The sequence below is a fragment of the Sorex fumeus genome, unplaced genomic scaffold (genome assembly GCF_029834395.1).
Source record: "Sorex fumeus unplaced genomic scaffold, SorFum_2.1 ptg000135l, whole genome shotgun sequence".
Classification (NCBI taxonomy): Eukaryota; Metazoa; Chordata; class Mammalia; order Eulipotyphla; family Soricidae; genus Sorex; species Sorex fumeus.
Window position 1 is genome coordinate 69,468 of NW_026606192.1, and position 23,288 is coordinate 92,755.

Here is a 23,288-nt window from a genome sequence, read left to right on the forward strand (position 1 = left end):
CTCCCCTGCCCGGGGCGCACGGGTTTGCCCCATCACTGCCCACTCCAGAACTCCCTAGGTCCCCCCGGGTCCCTCCGGGTCCCCCTCGGACCCTCCAGCGTCCTCCCCTGCTCAGGGCGCACGGGTTTGGCCTCATCACCGCCCACTCCCCGTCCCCCAAGGTCCCCCCTGACCCCTCAAGTCCTCCCCGGTGCCCCGTCCAGGCCTCCCCGGGTCTCCCCAGGCCCTCCCCGGCCGCCCCCTGGCCTCCCGCGTCCCCCCGGGGGTGGGGGCCGGGCCCTGGCGCCGGCCAATCAGCGCGCGCGCCGCGCCCCCCTGGCGGGCCGGGCGGACCGGGGAGGCCGGGCCGGGCGCCGGGACGGACCTCGCGGCGCGCACTGGCCGCGCTGAGCCCGGGGGGCGACGGGCGCGGGGTCCCAGGGCGCGCGGGGCTCGCAGGGCGCGCGGGGCGGCCCGGGCCATGGGTGCGCGCGCGCTGGCGTTGCTGGCGCTTCTGGGCAGCTGCGTCCGGCCCGACCCCGACCCCGGCCCCGGCCCCGGCCCGGGCCCCGGCGCGGACCCCGACGGCGCGTCCACGCTGGCCTTTGTCTTCGACGTCACCGGCTCCATGTACGACGACCTGGTGCAGGTGGTCGAGGGCGCGTCCCGCATCCTGGAGACGTCGCTGCGCCGGCCCAAGCGGCCGCTCTTCAACTTCGCGCTCGTGCCTTTCCACGACCCAGGTGAGCCGGGGGATGGGGCGCGCGCGGGAGGGCCAGCGCGGGCCGGGGGGACCCCCAAGCCCAGCACCCGGCCGGCGGGAGCCCCAAGTCCAGGCACTTGGCCCTGCGCCCCCCCCCCGCAAAGCCCAGGCCCTCTGCGCCCCAGCACTGGGCCCCGCGGGTCCCCTCTGCGCCCGAGAACTGGGCCAGCGGGACCCCCAAGGCTCAGAACCCCTGCGCCCCCCAAGTTCCAGCACTTGGCCAGCGGGACCCCCCAAATCCCAGGCCCTCCGCGCCCGAGCGCTTGGCCCTGCGGGACCCCCCGCAAGTCCGGGCACTGGGCCAGACGGTTTCTCCAAGCCCAGGACCCCTGCGCCCCCCCTCCAAGTTCCAGCATTTGGCCAGCGGGACCCCCCAAAGCCCAGGCCCTCCGCGCCCGAGCGCTTGGCCCTGCGGGACCCCCCCGCAAGCCCCGGCACTGGGCCAGACGGTTCCCCAAAGCCCAGGACCCCTGCGCCCCCCACGTTCCAGCACTTCGCCAGCGGAACCCCCCCACCTCAAAGTTCAGGACCCCTGCGCCCGAGCGCTTGGCTAGCAGGTCCTCACAAAGCCCTGGCCCTCTGCACCTCAGCACTTGGCTAACGGGTCCCCCAAAGCCCAGGCCCCCTGCGCCCGAGCGCTTGACCCAGCGGGACCCCCGTAAGCCCCAGCACCGGGCCAGACGGTTCCCCAAAGCTCAGGACCCCTGCGCCCGAGCGCTTGGCTAGCAGGTTCCCCCAAAGCCCAGGCCCCCTGCACCCCAGCACTTGGCTATCAGATTCCCCCAACGCCCAGCACTGGGCCCCGGTGGTCCCCCCTGCGCCCGGGCTCCGACTGGCCACCGGTCACTGCGCCTTTTGGGTCAAGGTGTTGCGCGCCCCGGAGAGGCGGCACACGGGTGGCTGCGAACGTGTCCAGCTCCTGTGGCACCAGGACACCTCGCCGGCAGCCTTTCCAGGGGGTGGGTGGGCAGGAAGGAGACACCCCCCACACACCCGAGCCGTTCACTCCTGGGAACCCCCCTCCCTGCCCGTCTTGGGCCCCAGCGCGGGCGCATCTGAACCCAGAGGCCTTGGGGGCAGCCCCTGCAGAAATGCAGATTTGCAGAGGCCGGCGGCGCCGACCCAGCAAGGGACTGCAAAAGGGTTTGGTGTATTTTTTTTTCCCCTTAAAGCTTGGAGTTCCAGCCGCGCTGAAATACGACCCGGGTCCCCCCCACCCCGCCCCACGTTCACCTTCCTGAGAGGGGGCTGTGGCGGGCCCCTGCGCGGGCGGCAGGCGGTCGCCATCTGAGTCTCATTAGTTCTCTCCCGCCCCTGCCCAAGCTTGGGCTGGGGACTGGCCACATTCTGCCCTGGCCTCAGTGTGCTGGGCGGGGCGGGAGGGCATCTCAGACCCTGCAGACTGTCCGCTTTCTTGGACAAACCCAGTTAGGGGGTTCCAGAGCGTCTAATGTGGCTTCAGTTTTTTTTGGGGGGGAGGAGGTTGCGTGCCGCCTTTTGGCTACACCCCGGGATGCTCGGGGCTCACTTGTGGCCGTGCTCTAGGGACCAGGAATCAGCCCCCAGCAAGGCAAGCGCGTCCCCTGGGTACTACAAGTGCCGTTGCTATTCGTCTGTCCTGTCCTCATTTATTTTATTTTATCTTTGCTTTTTTTTGGGGGGGGGGTCATACCCGGTGATGCTCAGGGCTGACTCCTGGCTCTGCACTCAGGAATCACTCCTGGTGGTGCTTGGGGGACCCTATGGGATGCTGAGAATTGAACGTGGGTCAGCCGTGTGCAAGGCCAACGCCCTCCCTGCTGTGCTATCACTCCAGCCCACTGTCCACCGTCCTCCCATTGTTCATCGATTTGCTCCAGCGGGCCCAGTAATGTCTCAGTTTTTTTGAGACTTGTTACTGTGTTTGGCGTATGGAATACGCCGTGGGGAGCTTGCCAGGCTTTGCCATGCAGGCGAGATACTCTCGGTAGCTTGCCGGGCTCTCCAAGAGGGGCGGAGGAATCGAACCTGGCTCCGCTGGGCTGGCTGTGCGCAAGGCAGATGCCCTCCCGCCGTGCTGTTGCTTCAGCCCATTACTCCAGCCCACATATTTTTATTGAATCCCTGTGAGATGCAGTTACAAGCTTTCACGTTTGAGTTTCAGTCATACAGTGATGGAACCCCCATCCCTCCACCAGGGCACATTCCCCACCACCAATGTCCCCAGTATCCGCCCCCATCCCGCCCTCCCCCTGTCTCCATGGCAGACAATCTCCCCCAGACTCTCTCTCTACTTTGGGGCATCCTGGTTTGCAATGCAGACACCGAGAGGCCGTCACGTTGGGTCCTTGATCTACTCTCAGCACACATCTCCCATCCCGAGCGACCCCTCCAGCCATCACTGACTCAGTGATCTCTTCTCCATCCCAGCTGCCTTAATGTCCAGCTTGTCATGAATTCAGTCATCCGAGAAAAGGACTCAACTGTTCCCTTAAATGTAGCTGCCTTCACTGTGATTCACCGGGCTGTCAGTGGTGTTCCCTCTCCTTGGGAGTCAGGGCAGAAGGGGGTGCAGAGGCTCCTTCTGGAAGCCGTCCTTGACCATGGGTGGGGGGAAATGATCGAAACACACAGAAACCTTGGATCTGGTTTCCTGCCTGGCCGCTTCCGGAAACCGTATCCCGGGTCCCTCAGCCTGGCTCAAGTGTGTCTGGGATGGGGTGGACTCTTCCCTCGCTGGTCATCAGCCGGGCTGGTCAGAAGCCGTTTTGGCTGAGAAGCCACGATCCGCCTCTGAGTCTAAAACCAACCTCACTCGTCCCTGCGCGTCCTGGAGGTCATCATAGCTGGGGATTCTGCGTGGCCCTGGCACGGTTGGAGACACAGAATGAAGAGACCAAGAGGCGTGTGCAAGAACAAATGTCACTTAGGGACGGAGGGGGGAGGGGAGGGGCGGAGCCGTCCGACAGCCCGTTAGGACCTGGATTTGCAGCTGTGTGTTCTGGGCAGGAGAGGTTGGGTGGGGGGGGGGCGGGTGTGGCCACGGCAGGACCTGGGAAATGCAAGTGATGAGGAGGATGAAGGCCTGGGGTCTAACCGGCAGTAGAACCAGCAAGAACGTGTGACTGGGTCACCTTGGGGCAGGACGACAGTCCTGAGCCTGCAGAGATGCAGGGCGCCCAGAGGGAAGGTCAGAGGCAGCAGGGCCAGAAACAGAATCCTGAGCACAGAGCTGGGAGTGAGCCCAGAGCACAGAGCCAGGAGTCAGCCCAGAGCACAGAGCCGGGAGTCAGCCCTGAGCACAGAGCCGGGAGTCAGCCCTGAGCACAGAGCCGGGAGTCAGCCCTGAGCACAGAGCCAGGAGTGAGCCCAGAGCACAGAGCCAGGAGTCAGCCCTGAGCACAGAGCCGGGAGTGAGCCCTGAGCACAGAGCCGGGAGTCAGCCCTGAGCACAGAGCCAGAAGTCAGCCCAGAGCCCAGAGCCGGGAGTCAGTCCCTGGCACAGAGCTGGGAGTGAGCCCTGAGCACAGAGCTGGGAGTCAGCCCTGAGCACAGAGCTGGGAGTCAGTCCTGAGCATTGCCGGGTGTGGCCGCGACCACCCCCCCAAAACAAAACAAAACAAAACTCACAGAAAGAAATTAAAGTTAAGGGTGGAGAAGAGTTTATCCTTCTGTAAAGAGAAGATGTTTCAAGAAATGAGGAGGAATAAAATAATCCTGGCTCTGTGCTCAGGGGTCGCTCCTGGCGGTGCTCAGAGGACCCTATGGGATGCTGGGAATCGAACCCAGGTCAGTTGCATGCAAGGCTAACTAGCGCCCTCCCCGCTGTGCTATGGTTCCGGCCCCTTGAGAATAGTTTTTTTTTTTTTTTTGCCTTTTGGGTCACACCCAGCGATGCACAGGGGTTCCTCCTGGCTCTGCGCTCAGGAATTACCCCTGGCGGTGCTCAGGGGACCATATGGGATGCTGGGATCGAACCCGGGTCGGCCACGTGCAAGGCAGACGCCCTCCCCGCTGTGCTATTGCTCCAGCCCCTTGAGAATAGTTTTTAAGCACTAGTAAAATCCCCGGCTCCGTGACCAACATTCCAGTCTGTATTTGTGGATCTTAAAGGCCAGGGCAAACATGTGGGCCCCAAAGTACAAGCCCAACGGGTCATCAGTGACCAGGACACGGGGCCGGGAAGCCCCAGATTTTTGCATCGTTGTAAGCTCAGGGACTCCATTGTGAGTGCAGGGGCTGGTGCTTTCTGACAATCCAGCTGATACCTCTTCTGAGTCGAGATGCACCTTGGGGTGGTGCCTGCAGGCTCCTGGCTCTGGGGTGGATTTTTCTTGCTGGTGGTGCCGGGGGAAATGCAGGCAGCAGAGCCGCCGGGTTTGTGCTGGGCGCATGTGGGACCCCAGGGATTCAAACTCACGACCATATAGCACTGTCCTCCCGTTGTTCATCGATTTGCTCGAGGGGGTCCAGTAACATTGTGAGACTTGTTGTGACTGTGTTTGGCGTCTCGAGACGCCACGGGGAGCTTGCCAGGCTCTTTTTCCTACGTCCAGTGAAAACTTGCTCCTGAAGGTTAAGGGCCCACGTCTGCGTCCGTCGAAGCCGTGAACCTCTATACGGGTTTCACATCGCTGTTTTCTTCCTTCCTCCCGTGTGTGTGTGTGTGTTCTGTTCCGTTTGGAGGCGCGTCCTCACTGCCGGCGGCGAGTGGAGTCGGGTTTGACCAGACACAGCGGCAGTGAGTTACTCCATCACCGCTCCCGTCCCTTCTCGAACCCGGCGCTCCGAGCGCCAGTTGTGCAGAGAGCTGGAAGTGGGAGCCAGAACTTTCTCCGGGGATTTATTTGTTTATTTATTTTGCTTTTTGGGTCACATCCGGTGATGCAGAGGGGTTACTCCTGGCTCACACACAGGAATCACTCCTGGCAGTGCTATGGGATGCTGGGCATTGAACCTGGATTGGCCGTGTGCAAGGCAGATGCCCTCCCCGCTGTGCTATCGCTCCAGCCCTCTCCAGGGATTTATTTATTCATTTCCTAGGACCCACCCCCGGGGGTTCCTGGGGGTGTTTATTTGAGTCTCCCTCGCCTGGGTACTCTCTGACATTTTCACTTTATTTATTTTTGCTTTTTGGGTCCCACCTGGCAATGCTCAGGGCTGACTCCTGGCTCTACACTCAGGGATCACTCCTGGCGGTGCTCGGGGGACCTTAGGGGATGCTGGGGATCGAACCCGGGTCGGCCGCGTGCAAGGCAAATGCCCCACGCACTGTACTATTGCTCCAGCCTTTCTTCTTTCTTTTCTTTTCTTTTCTTTTCTTTTCTTTTCTTTTCTTTTCTTTTCTTTTCTTTTCTTTTCTCTCCCTCCCTCCCTCCCTCCCTTCCTTCCTTCCTTCCTTCCTTCCTTCCTTCTTTCCTTCTTCCCTCCCTCCCTCCCTCCCTTTCTTCCTTCCTTCCTTCCTTCCTTCTTTCCTTCTTCCCTCCCTCCCTCCCTCCCTCCCTCCCTCCCTCCCTTCCTTCCTTCCTTCTTTCTTTTTTTCTTTCTTTCTTTTGCTTTTTGGGTCCCACCCGGCGATGCTCAGGGCTGACTCCTGGCTCTGCACCCAGGAATCACTCCTGGCGGTGCTCAGGGGACCCTAGGGGATGCTGGGAATCGAACCCAGGTCAGCCGCATGCCAGGCCAACGCCCTCCCCGCTGTGCTCCAACCCCGTGTAGCCGACTTTCGCAGTCCATCCTTTGCAAGGAGTGGATCCATGGTGTGCTCACCCCATGACATTTCCAGACTGGTGCTGCCGGAGGAGGGCTGGGGGCACGTCCAACCAGCGTGAAGGCTGCGTCTCCGTTTCCTCATCCTGCCAAAACCTTCACCACGCTCTTGCTCCCTTAGCGAGCTTGCCAGGACATTGAGCAACGAGTCGGTTCTGATGAGGTTCTGGAAATGTCACAGACACCTGTGACTTCCGTGCGTTCCTCTCTGGCCTCGCTCCCAGGATTGTAGCCAGGCCCGGAGTGATGAGAACCACGTCCAGGGGTCCTGGAAGCTTCCACCGTGCGTGTCTGCAGTATGGCTCAAACCAGAGAGCAGAGAATCAGTCACTGTTGGGGAAAATTAGCAGGAGGGAAGAAGGGAGGGGAGACGACTGTGGGTCCTGGGCAATTCTGATTAACTCCGGAAACTTGATAAAGGCGGGAAGGGCCGGGGAGCCCAAGGGTTACTCTTTGCACCCTTGTGGATAGAACTAAAAAAATTCTAAAGATTTCCAGGAAAGGGGGTCCATTCTCTGCTTGATTGACTTGAGATATTTAATTTAATTTAATTTTTTTTTTCTCTTTGGGTCTCACCTGGCGATGCTCAGGGCTGACTCCCAGCTCATGCACTCCGGAATCGCTCCTGGCGGTGCTTGGGAGACCCTATAGGATGCTGGGAATCGAACCCGGGTCAGCCGCGTGCAAGGCAAATGCCCTACCCGCTCGAGCCCCTTGAGATATTTAATTTAACTTGATTTATTTTTTTTTTGCTTTTTGGGTCCCACCTGCCGATGCTCAGGGCCGACTCCCGGCTCTGCACTCAGGAATCACTCCTGGTGGTGCTCAGGGGACCCTATGGGATGCCGGGGATCGAACCTGGGTCAGCCGTTTGCCAGACCAACACGCTACCTGCTGGACTATTGCTCCAGCCTCTCTCTTTCTTTCTTTCTTTCTTTCTTTCTTTCTTTCTTTCTTTCTTTCTTTCTTTCTCCTTCCTTCCTTCCTTCCTTCCTTCCTTCCTTCCTTCCTTCCTTCCTTCCTTCCTTCCTTCGTCACACCCAGCAACATCCAGGGCTGACTCCCGGCTCTGCACTCAGGAATCACTCCTGGCGGTGCTCCGGGATGGGGATCGAACCCGGGTCGGCCGCGTGCCAGGCCAGCACCCTCCCCGCTGTGCTATCGCTCCAGCCCTGACTTGAGATGTTTAAAGAGTGTCCAGACATTTGGAAGGAACGCAGTGTAGCTTTTGAACTTGCCCATGCAAAGTAGAACGGATGAGTTAGGCCAGCCAGGGTCTTAAGCAGAAAGTTCTGGAAGTCTCTGGAAGGACCAGCCAGGAGGCGGCTGATTCGACAGAAACCCACTCGTGTCTTCTGCAGAGAAAGATTTCGTCCTTCAGCTCTGGTACAGCTGATGATCAAGGCTTAGTGAATGGTGCGGGGAGATAGATGTATTATATTATTATTATTATTGGCTTATAGTGAGAGAGCGAGTCACCATTTTTTTTTTTTTTTTGCTTTCTGGGTCCCAGCCGGCGATGCACAGGGGTTACTCCTGGCTCTGCACTTAGGAGTTACTCCTCGCGGTGCTCAGGGGACCCTATGGGATGCTGGGAATCAAAAACCCGGGTCGGCTGCGTGCAAGGCAAACGTCTACCTGCTGTGCTATCTCTCCAGCCCCCCATTTTTTTTTGCTTTTTTTTTGGTCATACCTGGTGATGCTCAGGGCTGACTCCCGGCTCTGCCCTCAGGGATCACTCTTGGTGGTGCTCAGGGGACCCTAGGGGATGCCGGGGATCGAACCCCGGTCGGCCGTGTGCCAGGCAAATGCCCTCCCCACTGTGCTATTGCTCCGACCCCCTAAATTTTCTCTTTTTTTCTTCTTTGCTTTTTTGGGTCCCACCTGGCGATGCTCAGGGCTGACTCCTGGCTCTGCACTCAGAGATCACTCCTGGCGGTGCTCGGGGGACCCTAGGGGATGCCGGGGATCGAACCCCGGTCGGCCGTGTGCCAGGCAAATGCCCTCCCCACTGTGCTATTGCTCCGACCCCCTAAATTTTCTCTTTTTTTCTTCTTTGCTTTTTTGGGTCCCACCTGGCGATGCTCAGGGCTGACTCCTGGCTCTGCACTCAGGGATCACTCCTGGCGGTGCTCGGGGGACCCTAGGGGATGCCGGGGATCGAACCCGGGTCGGCCGCGTGCCAGGCAAATGCCCTCCCCGCTGTGCTATGGCTCCAGCCCCGCAAGGCACCATTTTTGCCCTGAGTCAGAGCCTCGCCCGTGTTGTAGCCGCCCACTCCAGCTCCTGGCCAGAGACGCTGATTATTCCCGAAGAATGTGGTAATGAAGTGAGGGCGTTCGGTGCCAGCTGGAAGTGGGGGCCCAGCCTCTTATCAGGCCTTCGGATCCAGACGTTCACTCCCGGATGAGATAGAGTTGGAGATCGCAAGGCCCGCAGCGTGCGGGGAAAACGAAGCCGCATGTTCAGGCACTGCTCCATGTCCGTCGTCTGCCCTGGGGATTCTGACCTCAGGTGCCCCCGGCCAGACCCGTTGAGAGACAAAAATACCCTGGTTGTGAACATTCGCGCTCAGAGCCTATACCACTGTTGCACTGTCCTCCCGTTGTTCATCGATTTGCTCGAGCGGGCACCAGTCACGTCTCCATGGTGGGACTTGTTGTGACTGTGTTTGGCATCTCGAATACACCACGGAGAGCTTGCCAGGCTCTGCCGTGCGGGCGGGATACTCTCAGGAGCTTGCCGGGCTCTCCGAGAGGGACGGAGAAATCGAACCCGGGCCAGCCGCATGCAAGGCAAACACTCTCCCTGCTGTGCTATCACTCCAGCCCACTCGGAGTCTGTAGCTGGGGAGAGACATCAAGTTCAAATGCAGTGCCACAGGACAGAGAGCCTTGGGCCTGATCTGATTCCTAACCTAACCCTAATCCTAACATGAACCCCTAACCCTAACCCTAATATAATCCTACCCCTGGCCCCGACCCTGACCCTGACCACCCGGGTTCGATTCCTGGCATCCCAAAGGGTCCCCCACACCAGTCACAAGTGACCACTGAGGGCAGTGCCAGGAGGAAGCCCTGAGCATCTCAGGTGTGGCCCAAACGCCAGAAAGAAAAGAAAAATAGTAGGAATCCAGCGAAATGCTGTCAGGAAAACTCGCAGCTGTCTGAACAGCCGGGAATCCCTGTGCCAACTTCCCTCTGTCCACTGTCACGGAAGTTTTAGAAACTGGTTGCTGGAATCCCCGAGGGGCCAGTGATAGGTGGGGGTACTGTTTTTTTTCCTTTTGAGTCCCACCCAGTGATGCACAGGGGTTCCTCCTGGCTCTTCACTCAGGAATCACTCCTGGTGGTGCTCGGGGGACCCTATGGGATGCCGGGAATCGAACCCGGGTCGGCCGCGTGCAAGGCAAACGCCTTCCCCGCTGTGCTATCGCTCCAGCCCCTTGAGAATAATTTTTAAGCACTAGTAAAATCCAGGCCAACACCCTCCCTCCCTCCCTCCCTCCCTCCCTCTTCTCTCCCTCCCTCCCTCCCTCCCTCTCTCCCTCCCTCCCTCCCTCCCTCCCTCCCTCCCTCCCTCCCTTCCTTCCTCCTCCTCCTCCTCCTCCTTCTTTCTTTCTCTTTTTCTTTTTCTTTCTCTCTCTCTCTTCTCTCTTCTCTTCTCTCTCTCTCTCTCTCTCTTTCTCTCTCTCTGTCACACCCGGCAATGCTCAGGACTGACTCCTGACTCTACACTCAGGAATTACCCCGGCAGTGTTCGGGGAACCCTATGGGATGCCTGGGATCGAACCCGTGTTGGCCACATGCAAGGCAAATGCCCTCCCCACTGTGCTATTGCTCCGGCCCCTGGTACTGTGTGTTTGAGGGGATCAAGTGGTGACCAGTAGGCCACCCCGAGGTGAACTGGTTGTAATGAATGGGAAGGGATCGTTCGTGAATTGGAGGGGAGACCCACTCCGTCAGCAGACGGGGTTCACGGACCCCCACTGTTTTGGAAGCAGCTTGAGTCGAGTGTGTTGTTGGGGGCCTGTGTGTATGTGGGGGTAGAGGGGATGGAGTTTGCACGTCCCACAAAGCCACTCGGCCTGATGGCCTCCAACATGGTAGCATCACTGTCCCCGTGAGCCTGGTTTGCTCTGAGCAGCGCCCCAGGTGACCAGCCGGGACCCCCCGGGCCTCCCAAGTGCCCATTCTCTTCTTTGGTCGTTGTGTGTCAGAACCCTTGACTGTGTCTCATGACCCCCACACTCAAGGGTGCCAGCCTGTGTTTGGGGGGTACACTGAGGCCCGAGACCTTTTGTTTTCCGGGGAGGTTGGATTTGGCTGCGCACTCTCTAGGTGAGACAGTTCTGTGGCAATGTTGGTTTTGACTATCTCCACTGTCTGTGTTTGTCCCAGACCTTGTGGTCCTGGTCAGCCCTGAGCAGTTCAGAAACCGGGGGCCAGCTCTCTCCCTGGTCTTTAATGAGTGGGTGTCGGGTTGCCAGGATCACCCCCCAACTCATGGGACATGCTGGGTTTTGGGGGGAGTCACAAGAGATTGGAGCGATAGCACAGCGGTAGGGCATCTGCCTTGCACGCAGACAACATGGCCGACCCGAGTTCGATTCCTCCGCCCCTCTCGGAGAGCCCGGCAAGCTACCGAGAGTATCTCGCCCGCACGGCAGAGCCTGGCAAGCTCCCCGTGACGTACTCGATATGCCAGACACAGTAACAACAAAGTCTCCAATGGAGACGTTACTGGGCCCGCTCGAGCATAAGAGATTGCTTTTCTGGCTTTAGTCGTGATTTTGTAAAAGTAGCTAAACTGGGGGAATTATTTTAGAATTTTTCTTTGTTTGGCGTAGTGGGTAGGGCGTTTGCCTTGCACACAGCCGACCCGGGTTCCATTCCTCCGTCCCCTCTCAGAGAGCCTGGCAAGCTAACGAGAGTATCCCGCCCACATGGCAAAGCCTGGCAAGCTCCCCGTGGCGTATTCGAGATGCCAAACACAGTCACACAACAAGTCTCACCATGGAGACGTTTACTGGTGCCCACTCAAACAAAGTGATGAACAATGGGAGGACAGTGCTACAGTGCTCTGTGTGTGTGTGTATATATATATATATATATATATCTCCTGTGTATATATATATCCTGTATATATATATATCCTGTATATATATATTTGAGCACACAAGGCTCAACCCTTACCAACATGTTGGTAATCTCTTAGAGAAGGGCTTAATGGCCCCTGGGTGAAATACAACAATCTTCACACTCTTTCCCCCAAGGAAACTTTTTTGGTAGCATTTTCAGTGGTTTATTCATAACAAGCAATACAAAATCCATGATTTTGGTTCTGCTTTGGGACAAGGGTTGGGGTTCGGGATGGAGACATCTGAAATATGGTGGCGTGAAGGTGTCATGGTGGTGGGATGGGTGTCCGAATCTTAAATGCCATCAAATATTGTGAACTGGGGCTGGAGCGATAGCACAGCGGATAGGGCGTTTGCGTTGCATGCGGCCAACCCGGGTTCGATTCCCAGCATCCCATAGGGTCCCCCGAGCACCGCCAGGAGTGATTCCTGAGTGTATGAGCCAGGAGGAACCCCTGTGCATCTCTGGATGTGACCCAAAAAAGGAAAAAATATTGTGAGCTACTTTATAAAAAAAAATAAACTGCACTGTCGCACGGTCCTCCCGTTGTTCATTGATTTGCTCGAGCGGGCACCAGTCACGTCTCCATCGTGAGACTTGTTGTTACTGTGCTTGGCATATGAATACGTCATGGGGAGCTTGCCAGGCTCTGCCGTGTGAGCGAGATACTCGCAAACTTTTTTGCCTGCGACACTTCTGAGTAGCAAAGCCAGATTAAAAGATGATAAATACTGGGGCTGGAGCGATAGCACAGCGGGTAGGGCGTTTGCCTTGCACGCAGCCAACATGGCCAACACAGGTTCGATTCCCAGCACCCCATATGGTCCCCTGAGCACCGTCAGGAGCGATTCCTGAGTGCATGAGCCAGGAGTAACCCCTGAGCATTGCTGGGTGAGACCCAAAAAGAAAAAAAAAGATGATAAATATTGCAGATGATCAGAATTTTTGCCTCTATCTTCTCCTTTAATTTTTTTCCTACAGAAGCACTAAGGAAGGATGAATCAATAAATCGTATATATTTTAATTATATTTATACAGATATACTTTTGTGTATATGATCCATTTCACAATAAAAAGTTAAAGATTAAAAAAAAAGGAAAAGAGAAAAAAATGTATGCCTTCCATCCGATTTTTGTTTTTCAAAGAATTGGAGGATTACTGTACTCCTGGTATTTCCCAAGGCGGGCAGCAAGGGAGAAATTTATCTCCGCGTTTCTTTGATCCCGTCTTGTTGTAGACAAGCGGCATCATCTTCCAGAGAAATGAGAAGTAGTGAAAATCAAAAAGGCGTTTAAACACAGCAGAGACTGTTTCTTGTGTGTGTGTGTGTCTGTGTGTGTGTGTCTGTGTGTGTGTGTGTTTGTAGGGGCTTGCAAAACATGCGGGGCTGGGAAGAGGCTGGATTTTCCTTTGACGGAACTGTGTCTGGGTCAGATGTGAAATACTCGACATTTTTTACCTCGGCTCCAGGTTGGCTTGGAGGCGTGCCATATTGTTTGAATTAACCCCACGGCTTTGCGGGAGTGAGTGGGTGTTGCAGGTTACTGCCATCCCCCGGACCCTCATCGTTTCCCGAGCTGCTGTGCAGTCTCCTGGGATCACGGAATATCACGGAGACATTTCTGAGACTCCTGTGGGCAGGAGTCCGCTGGGAAGAATCGAGCTTTTGTTTCCTTGGGAGGGAAATGATGGTGAGGCAAAGGCGACCTCCCCCTCCCTTCCCCCTTCTTCCCTTCCTCCGCTCCTTCCTCCCATGCCTCCTTCCTCCCTCCTTCCTTTCTCCCTCTGTCTTTTCTTTCGTCCTTCCTCCCTCCCTTCCTTCCTCCTCTCCTTCCTTCTCTCCTTCCTTCCTTTCTGTCCGTCTCTCCCTTCTCTTCCTTTCTTTCTTCCTTCCTTTCTTCCATCCATCGTTCGTTCCTTCTTTCCTTTTCTCCTCCTTCCCTTCCTCCTTCCTTTCTTTCTTCCCTCCTTCCTTCCTTCCCTCCTCCCCTCCTTCCTCCCTCCCTCCCTCCCTTCCTTCCTTCCTTCCTTCCTTCCTTCCTTCCTTCCTTCCTCCCTCTCCTTCCTTCCTTCCTTCCTTCCTTCCTTCCTTCCTTCCTTCCTTCCTTCCTCCCTTTCCTTCCTTCTCTCCTTCCTTTCTCTCCCTCCCTCCCTCCCTCCCTCCCTGTCTCCCTTTCTCTCTCTCTCTCTCTCACTCTCTTTCTCCCTCCCTCTCCACTCTTGGCTTGGTCATTATTGTTTGCAATACAGACAGTGCTCTCTCTCTCTCTCCCTCTCTATTTCTGTTTCTCCCTCTCTCTCTCTCTCCCTCTCTCTCTCTCACTCTGTCTCTGTCTCTCTCTCTCCCCACTCCTGGTCATTACGGTTTGCAGTACAGACACCGAGAGGCATCCGCCCTTCGAACCATCTCCCCAGCTGCTTTCTCGAGTCCGTCTTTTGCTCCTCTCCCGTTGGCTTTGTTCAGCCGTGCCCAGTTGGCAGGACTGGTTTGTGTCGAAGTTTCCTTCCTTGCCCTCCAGATGCCAGATAAATGTCAGACTACTGGTGGGCCCTGGGCCCAAATGCTGACCTCGCTCCAGCCTGAAACCTTCAGTTCATTTTGCTCTGTCCGATTCCGCCCGGCGCGAGAGACCGGACACTGATGGCCTTGCCTGTCACTCTTCTGCCCCCCACACCTGTGGCCGATGAAACTGCGCCACTGACACCCCGTCTCATCGTTCTCTCGTCCTGCGGTCCAGAAACCCAGAAGCGATGGCTTTACCTGGGGTCAGTGGTTGCTGATATTTCTGCATGGAACTGAAGCTCCACAGCGGGGAGGGCGTTGGCTTGGCACGTGGCCAACCCAGGTTTGATCCCCGGCATCCCATAGGGTCCCATAGAGTAACGGGATGTCAAGTGATCAAGTGATCAATTAAAAAATTTAGAAATATAATAGAAAGTTTTTTTATTATTTTATTATTAGATTATTTATTTTATTATTTTATTATATTCATGTTTGATATTATGCCAAATAAATTTATACAATTCCATTCTAATTCAGTAAGTATGCCAAAAACAGTAACAAAAAGTCTCACAGTTTGTTGTGAGACGTTACTGGTGCCCGCTCGAGCAAATTTATGAACAATGGGAGGACAGTGACAGTGACAGTGACAGTGATTAATTCTAATGGTCCTTTTGAGCATGTAAACATATTCCTGAGGATAATTTTACATACACGATCATAGCATGTTAATACAGTTTTTTTTTATTAGTATAACACTATGAGGTGCAGTTGTAGACTTACAGATTTCTGTGCTTGGGTTTCAGTTATACAATGATCGAGTAACCATCTTTGGGCCGTTTTAATGCCAATCGTCATGCGTGCTGAAAGTAGACCAGAGACTGAACATGGTGGCCACTTAGTACCTGTGTTGCAAACCACAACACCCAGAAGGAGAGAGAAAGAGGGAATGTGCTTGCCACAGAGGCAGTGCGGCATGTGTGTGTGTGTGTGTGTGTGTGTGTGTGTGTATAGCATGGGGGTGGTGGGAGGGATGCTGGGGACATTGGTGGTGGAGAATGGGCACTGATGGAGGGATGGGTGCTCAATCATTGTATGACTGAAACGTAAGCATGAAAGTGTGTAAGTCTGTAACTGCATCTCACGGTGATTCATTAAAAAAATAATCAAGCCAGTCGTCATCATTAATGAACGATGCAAATTCTGGGATGGGGAGATAGAATGGCGGGATGCTTGCCTTGCTCATATCCTTCTGGGGGTGTTGATTTGAAGCTTTAGGTGCCATAACCATGAGTTAGCGAGTGGGTGCTTTTCCCAGGCCCTGGGGTGCCTGAAGGAAACATTTTTTTTCATTGAATCACTGTAAGATGCAGTTACATACTTTCATGTTTGAGTTTCAGTCATACAATGATGGAACACTCATCCGTCCACCAGGGCACATTCCCCACCACCAATGTCTCCAGTATCCCCCCATCCCACCCCTCCCCCTGCCTCCATGGCAGACAATCTCCCCCAGACTCTCTCTCCACTTTGGGGCATCCTGGTTTGCAATACAGACACTGAGAGGCCGTCACGTTGGGTCCTTGATCTACTCTCAGCACACATCTCCCATCCCGAGCAATGCCTCCAACCATCACTGACTCAGTGACCCCTTCTCCATCCCAGCTGCCTTCTCCCCCAGCTTATGAGGCAGCTGCCAACCATGGGACAATCTTTCTGGCCCTGGTCTCTACTGTCCTGGGGTGTCCCTCTCATATTATGATATTTTATATCCCACCAATGAGTGCAGTCCTTCTATGTCTGTCTGTCTTTCTTTCTTTCTTTCTCTCTCTCTTTCTTTCTTTCCCTCCCTCTCTTTCTTTCCCTCCCTCCCTCCCTCCCTCCCTTCCTTCCTTCCTTCCTTCCTTCCTTCCTTCCTTCCTTCCTTTCCCTCCCTCCCTCCCTCCCTCCCTTCCTTCCTTCCTTCCTTCCTTCCTTCCTTCCTTCCTTCCTTCCTTTTCCCTTCCTTCCTTCCTTCCTTCCTTCCTTCCTTCCTTCCTTCCTTCCTTCCTTCCTTCCTTTCCCTCCCTCCCTCCCTCCCTCCCTCCCTCCCTTCCTTCCTTCCTTTTCCTTCCTTCCTTCCTTCCTTCCTTCCTTCCTTCCTTCCTTCCTTCCTTCCCTCCCTGCCTCCCTCCCTCCCCTCCCTCCCTCCCTCCCTCCCTCCCTCCCTCCCTCCCTTCCTTCCTTTCCCTTCCTTCCTTCCTTCCTTCCTTCCTTCCTTCCTTCCTTCCTTCCTTCCTTCCTTCCTTCCTTTCGTCACACCTGGCGATGCTCAGGGGTTACTCCTGGCTCTGCACTCAGGAATCACTCCTGGCGGTGCTCAGGGGATCGTCTAGGAAACTGGGGATTGAATCTGGGTCGGCCACGTCCAAGGCAAACGTCCTACTGACCATACGATAGCCCCAGCCCCGTCCCTCTTTCTGACTCATTTCACGCAGCATGATACTCTCCATGACCATCCACTTAGAAGCACATTTCGTGACTGCCCGAAGCAAACTTGAGGTGCTGTCCTGGGAACGCCTGATTTTGAGCTTGCAGGTCAAGGTCATCTGCGTTTCTTGTGGGTCCCTGAAATGTGAGGAGGGCTCTGTGCAGAGGGGGTGTGTGTTCCGGGGCTCCCCTGCATGATGTGAGGTGCCACAGAGAGAATGTTCCAACGTGGTCCTCGACGGACCCCTCAGCATGCGGTCGTGGGTGCGGATACTCACAGTGTCCATCCAACATTTTGGGCTGCAGTTTCTTTCTTTGTGGGAAACTGGAAACAGGTCTCAGCCCCCCCCCCCCCCCCCCGCAAGTGACATCACGATCATGACTGAGTCCGAGCACCTTCGTGGCACTGTGATGTCACAGAGCTCAAGAGCCACAGGAACCAGCAGCAACTGGCCCTGGAACTCCGGACAGATGGAGACGCGTTAAGGCCCCTTCCCTGGATTCTGGTGGGTGAACCCCGTTTCCCCCCAGTCTAGTACGAGCTAATCAGTTTGACGTGGTGGTATGGAAACAGCTTCTTTTGTTCTCTGTCCCAGATGCCAAACTTTTCTTTTTTTCTTTTTGGGTCCCACCCGCCGATGCTCAGGGCTGACTCCTGACTCTGCACTCAGGGATCACTCCTGGCGGTGCTCGGGGGACCCTTTGGGATGCTGGGAATCGAACCCAGGTCAGCTGCGTGCAAGGCAAATGCCTTACCTGCTGTGCTATCGCTCCAGCCCCTATGGATGGATCAGATATTGATCAAGCTGCTGAACTGAGGTGATGGACAAGATATTGATCAAGGTGCTGAACTGGGTGATGGACCAGATATTATTATTATTATTTTGATTTTTGGGTCACACCCAGTGATGCTCAGGACTGACTCCTGGCTCTGCACTCAGGAATCACTCCTGGCTGATGCTCCGGGAACCCTATGGGATGATGCCGGGAATCTAACCCGGGTCGGCCGCGTGCCAGGCCAATGCCCTCCCCACTGGACTATCACTCTGGTCCCACCAGATGCCAAACTTAACGCACAGAACACACACTTAGAAGCCGGAGGTTGGCATCGGAATACATGGTGTATACAGGACACTGCTCCCTCCTTCTGGGGGTCCTAGGGGACGCCCCCTTTTCCTTGACTTTTCCAGGTTTTAGAAGACATTTGTACATGGTTCTGTGAATGAGCTGGAGTGTCCCTCAGTACCCAGACAGAACCTGCATCCAACCAGCGGACACACTTCCTTTTGGCCCATTTTCAGCTCCTGGAAATCAGGACGTGTGCTCAGAGAACTCAGTGCACTGGCAGGAAAAGTGTCTGGGCTGGCTAGAGAGAGAATCCCAATGCGTCTGCGTACAACTTCTTACGCCAGAGACCTGGGTTCGATTCCTGGCACCACACAATCCCCTGAGTTATCTCTGGGAGTGACCCCCCCACCCCGCCCACCCAGCCCAGATCTGGGAGTGATTCCCGAGCAGTGCTAGGTGTGGCCCTAACACCCAAACGAACTAAATAAAACTGTCTGTGTTCTTAAAAAAAAAAAAGAATGTTTTAGCTGGTATGTAAGAAGTGAATTCCTGGCCAGATAAGGTTGATATCAAATCTAGGACTGGGGCCAGCTCTTGCGGGGTGGTTTTCGAAGAACCTGGCCTCCAGGAAGACCTTCGGAGTCCCTCTCGGGGTTAAGGGTGCCCTTCCCTTCCCTTCCCTTCCCTTCCCTTCCCTTCCCTTCCCTTCCCTTCCCTTCCCTACCCTACCCATTGGCAGTCAATGTTTAACGAGAGAGATTGCTAATTAGGACATCCGTGAGCAGATTGTGGGGCTGAGTCTGAGGAGCTTCTGAAATAGTGGGTCATGTATATATATACATATATATAGTCATACATATATTTAATGAAGCGTTCTCAGGCATTGGTGCTGGAAGCTATGGAAGATAAGAAGCGCCCTGCATGCCAGATGCTCTTCCTTCTTTGACTTGCGTGGGATTTGTGTGCTCTTGCTCAAGTTGGGTGGAAGGGAACTTCTTGATAAGGAGATAAGGTTCTGGGAGATGAAACGATGGGCCTCGGTTATTTGGGGCTTTATCATTTCCTTCTCGGGTTTTGGGGTCACGCCCGGAATGATCAGGGCTGACTCCTGGCTCTGTGCTCGGGAATTACTCTTGGTGGGGCTTGGGGAACCCTAGGGGGTGCTGAGATTGATTTGGGGTCGACTGTGTTCAGGGCAAGTGCCTTAATTCTGGTGCCCTCTCTCCGGACAGTGTGTGTGTGTGTGTGTGTGTATGTGTGTGTTAGGGGTCACATCCGGCGATGCTTAGGGCTTCCTCCTGGCTCTGTGCTCGGGGATCATTCCTGGCAGGCTCAGGAAACTATATGGGATGCTGGGGATCGAATCCAGGTCTACTGCATGCAAGGCAAATGTTGTCCCTGTTATAGCATCACTCCAGACCCTCCAGCACTTGACCTTGATTGGTATGTTCCACTGGCCGGTTTCATTTGCTTCCCTCTCAAAGGAGAAGCATCTTTTGGGAAACGTGGTTGCAGACTCGCCGGGCTGTTGTGGAAAGTCAGAAAAGCATACACCTGGGACCAGAGCGACAGCACAATGGGTAGGGCGTTTGCCTTGCATGTGGCCGACCCGGGTTCGATTCCCAGCATCCCCTAGGGTCCCCCGAGCACCGCCAGGAGTGATTCCTGAGTGCAGAGCCAGGAGTCAGCCCTGAGCATCGCCGGGTGGGACCCAAAAAGCAAAAAGAAAAGCGAACACCTTCTCAACTCCAATGACAGGATGTGGCTGTGCTGTCTTCCTGGAGGGACGCAGGGCATTGATTTAAAAGGTGCTGGGGGGGCTGGAGTGATAGCACAGCAGGTAGGGCGTTTGCCTTGCACGCAGCCGACCCGGGTTCGATTCCCGGCATCCCATATGGTCCCCTGAGCACCGCCAGGAGTAGTTCCTGAGTGCGGAGCGAGGAGTAACCCCTGTGCATTGCCAGGTGTGACCCAAAAAGCAAAATAAATAAATAAATAAAAGGTGCTGGAATGCAGCTGGTATCAGCTCCTTCTGGAAGGTGTGTGAGAGTCAGGGCACTCTCTTTAGAGAAGGAGTTTGGAGGTCAGCGTCCCGCTCGGTTACATGCAAGGCAGACGCCCTCCCCGCTGTGCTATCTCTCCTGTCACAGTGCCAGGTCATTTTCGTCAATCATTGCTTCTCATCTGTTGGACGTCCGCTTATTCTGGCCATTCCATCCACGCTGGAATCATTTTCATTCCCCACTCGACCCACGTCTCGTTCTGAGGGCCCTTAGAAGTCGAGGTTCTTCGTGACCGTTGGGATCAGGTGGGGCGGCCCAGCGGTCATGAAGGGAGGTTGTTCAGGGCAGAGCATCTGGTACTGTGGGCTGGCAAGGTTGTGCTCGAGCCTGGGAAACTTCCTTCCCGGAGTCACTGGCCAGTACCTGACAGAAGCTTTAGTGCCTTTGACTTATTTCTGACGTGCCGTTGCCAACCCAAATATTTCGCCTTCCCAGCTGTCCAAGAAATGTACATTTTTATCTTGTGACTTCATGTAATCACTGGATCCTAAGAAAATAAGCCATTCGAAGCCTTTTCCCCAGAGAAATCTTTTATTTTGTCGGGGGGGGGGGGAGCATGTGGTTGTACATTCAGCTGGTTCTTTTACAAATCACTGAGGTCTTGGTTGAAATCACCTGCCTGATCCGTCTGAATTTGGTATGATGCTGGTGTTGGCGTGAACATTGGGGTGCCTTGAGTGCGAGGGGGGGTCTCTCTTATCTGACATCAGAGATCTCTCTTCCCACTGGTAGACAGGAAGAGGTGTCTGATGAGAAGTAATGATTGCTAAAAATGACCCAACACTGGGACGGGAGCGATAGCACAGCGGGGAGGGCGTTTGCCTGGCACGTGGCCGACCGGGTTCGATCCCCGACATCCTATAGGGTCCCCTGAGCACCGCCAGGAGTGATCCCTGAGTGCAGAGCCAGGAGTCAGCCCTGAGCATCGCCGCATGGGACCCAAAAAGAAAAAAAAAGACAATGATCCTTGAAAATAAAAACTGGATTCAAGATCAGAACTTGTGACGTTTCCTTGGAAGTCCCCTGTGTGGTTTGCAGGTCGTGAAGGATGCTGAGTGGTTTCTGCAGAGGCCAGGGTTGAGGTCTCTGCTGCTGAGATCTGGGAGGGCCCACGTGTAAATGCCTCTGTCCACTAAATGCCTCTGTCCACTAAACCGCTCCTCAATGCAGCGTCTTTGTGGTGGTCAGTGTAGTCTGTGGCTGTGGTCATCTGGGTGCTTCTCTCTGCGTGCAGAGGTGTCCTCCCCCGTGAATCAGCCTTGACACAGTGTCCCCTTTCTCTAAGTCGTGTTCTGGAATAAGAGGAAGGGAGCAAACAAAGCTGGCAGGACATTGGGGTGTCAAAGATGGAGAGGAGGAAAAGAAGAAAAAAGGAGGTTAAAAAAAGAGAAGAAAATCCTCCCCATATGGTCTTCACAGATACCTTCAAGTCTGCGTTTGTTTCATTTTAGTTTGGGGGCCACGTGTGACTGTGGTCAGGACTGTGACTGTGACCTAGAACACTCCTGGTGTGTCAAGGATTGAACCCGGCTGACCGCGTGCAAGGCCAGCCTCCTCCTTGCTGTGCTATGGCTCCAGCCCTCAGGTCTGCCACCGTTTTTTTTTTCTTTTTGGGTCCCACCCGGCAATGCTCAGGGCTGACTCCCGGCTCTGCACTCAGGAATCACTCCTGGCGGGGCTTGGGGGATCCTAGGGAATGCCGGGGATCGAACCCGGGTCGGCCGCATGCAAGGCCAACGCCCTCCCTGCTGTGCTATTGCTCCAGCCCCTATGGATGGATCAGATATTGATCAAGGTGCTGAACTGGGTGATGGACCCGATATTATTATCATTATTATTATTTTGCTTCTTGGGTTCCACCCGGCGATGCTCAGGGCTGACTCCCGGCTCTGCACTCAGGGATCACTCCTGGCGGTGCTCGGAGGACCCTAGGGGATGCCGGGGATCAAACCCGGGTTGGCTGCGTGCAAGGCCAACACCCTCCCTGCTGTGCTATCGCTCCAGCCCCCTTCCCTCTTTAGTATTATTATTGTTGTTGTTATTGTTATTATTATTATTATTTGGCTTTTTGTTTATTTATTTTTTGTTTTTTTCTTTTTGGGTCACACCTGTCGGTGCACAGGGGTTACTCCTGGCTCTGCACTGAGGAGTTACTCCTGGCGGTGCTCAGGGGACCATATGGAATGCTGGGAATCGAACCCGGTCGGCCACGTGCCAGGCAAACGCCCTCCCCAACTGTACTATTGCTCCGGCCTCTCTGCCACTGTTTTTGTTGCCCTCCAGCCTGACTCTCACCAGCAAGCAAAGATGACCGAGTATGTGGAATCCAGCAACTTCTGGGCCTTGAAGCTGAAAGATCAGGGGCTGGAGCGAGAGCACAGCGGATAGGGCATTTGCCTTGCATGCGGCCGACCCGGGTTCGATCCCCGGCATCCCATAGGGTCCCCTGATCATCGCCAGGAGTAATTCCTGAGTACATGAGCCAGGAGTAGCCCCTGTGCATTGCCAGGTGTGACCCAAATAGCAAAAAAAAAAAAGCTGAACGATCCATCAATGTCTTCAGTGATGTCCCCCCTCTCCCCCCAACCCTCCAGCCCATCTTGACCTTGCAGAAGGCTTCGGAGTATCTACCTGGGGGGTTTGGGTTGGGGAGGTGTTGAAATGCATTTTTCTAGCAGTGCGTTTCTCCAGCACGCAAAGGGAGGTGGAGAAAGAGGCCGGGAGGGGTCTTCCCATGTGGTCCTGCCTCGGAGTCAGATGCAGTGTCACTCTGGTGCTTTCCAGGTTCTCATCCTCCTCCCTGGTTCTCCAGATCGGCACGCTTGGCGTTTTCTCTGCCGCCGGATATCCTTGGCTCTGCGGCTGATGCGTCTCGACCTTCTCCCTGGAGAGATTCCCTTGTGCATTGTGTCCACTTAGCGAAAACCTGCTTTCTGGCCCACAGAGTCCAGCAGACAAAAGGGTCAGTCAGGGTGACACCCCCACTTCCTTCCCGAGCTGGGCTTCTGGAATGCCGGAAACACCCTGGCTGTCGACTTGACTCTCGTTTCATTGTCTCAGCCGGAGTCTCCGTGGCTCCTTTTGACTTTGCTATCAGCAAAAGTCAGTGCTCGTGTGTGTTGTCTGGGTTTTGGAAATCGGAGCCTCGGAGTCGGGGGGTGGGTGGGTGCAAAAGGGAGGGAGGGATTTGCCAGGCTCCAGAGTAACCCCCTCTGTGCCCGTGGGCCCCCAGACAACTCCACACAACCGTGTGTGTGTGTGTGTGTGTGTGTGTGTGTGTTTTCATCACTTCACTTGAAGGTGAGACGAAATAACTAAAGAGTGGACGCCGTCTCCTCTTGGGTCTGGAGTCTGCGGAGTTATTTATTTATTTATTTATTTATTTATTTTTGGCTTTTTGGGTCCCACCTGGTGATGCTCAGGGCTGACTCCGGGCTCTGCACTCAGGAATCACTCCTGGCGGCGCTCGGGGGACCCTAGGGGATGCTGGGAATCGAACCCGGGTTGGCCGCATGCCAGGCCAACGCCCTCCCCGCTGTGCTATCGCTCCAGCCCCT

At 55.3% G+C, this 23,288-nt stretch overlaps 1 protein-coding gene across 1 annotated transcript in view; it reads left to right on the plus strand.

Moving 5' to 3' along the window:
- The first annotated feature begins 460 nt into the window (after positions 1-460).
- HMCN1 (hemicentin 1) overlaps positions 461-23,288 on the plus strand; it is a 355,305-nt gene continuing 332,477 nt past the window's right edge. Inside the window, exon 1 of the mRNA XM_056106608.1 lies at positions 461-722. Coding sequence (XP_055962583.1) covers positions 461-722 — 262 coding nt within the window. The remainder of the gene's footprint in view (positions 723-23,288) is intronic.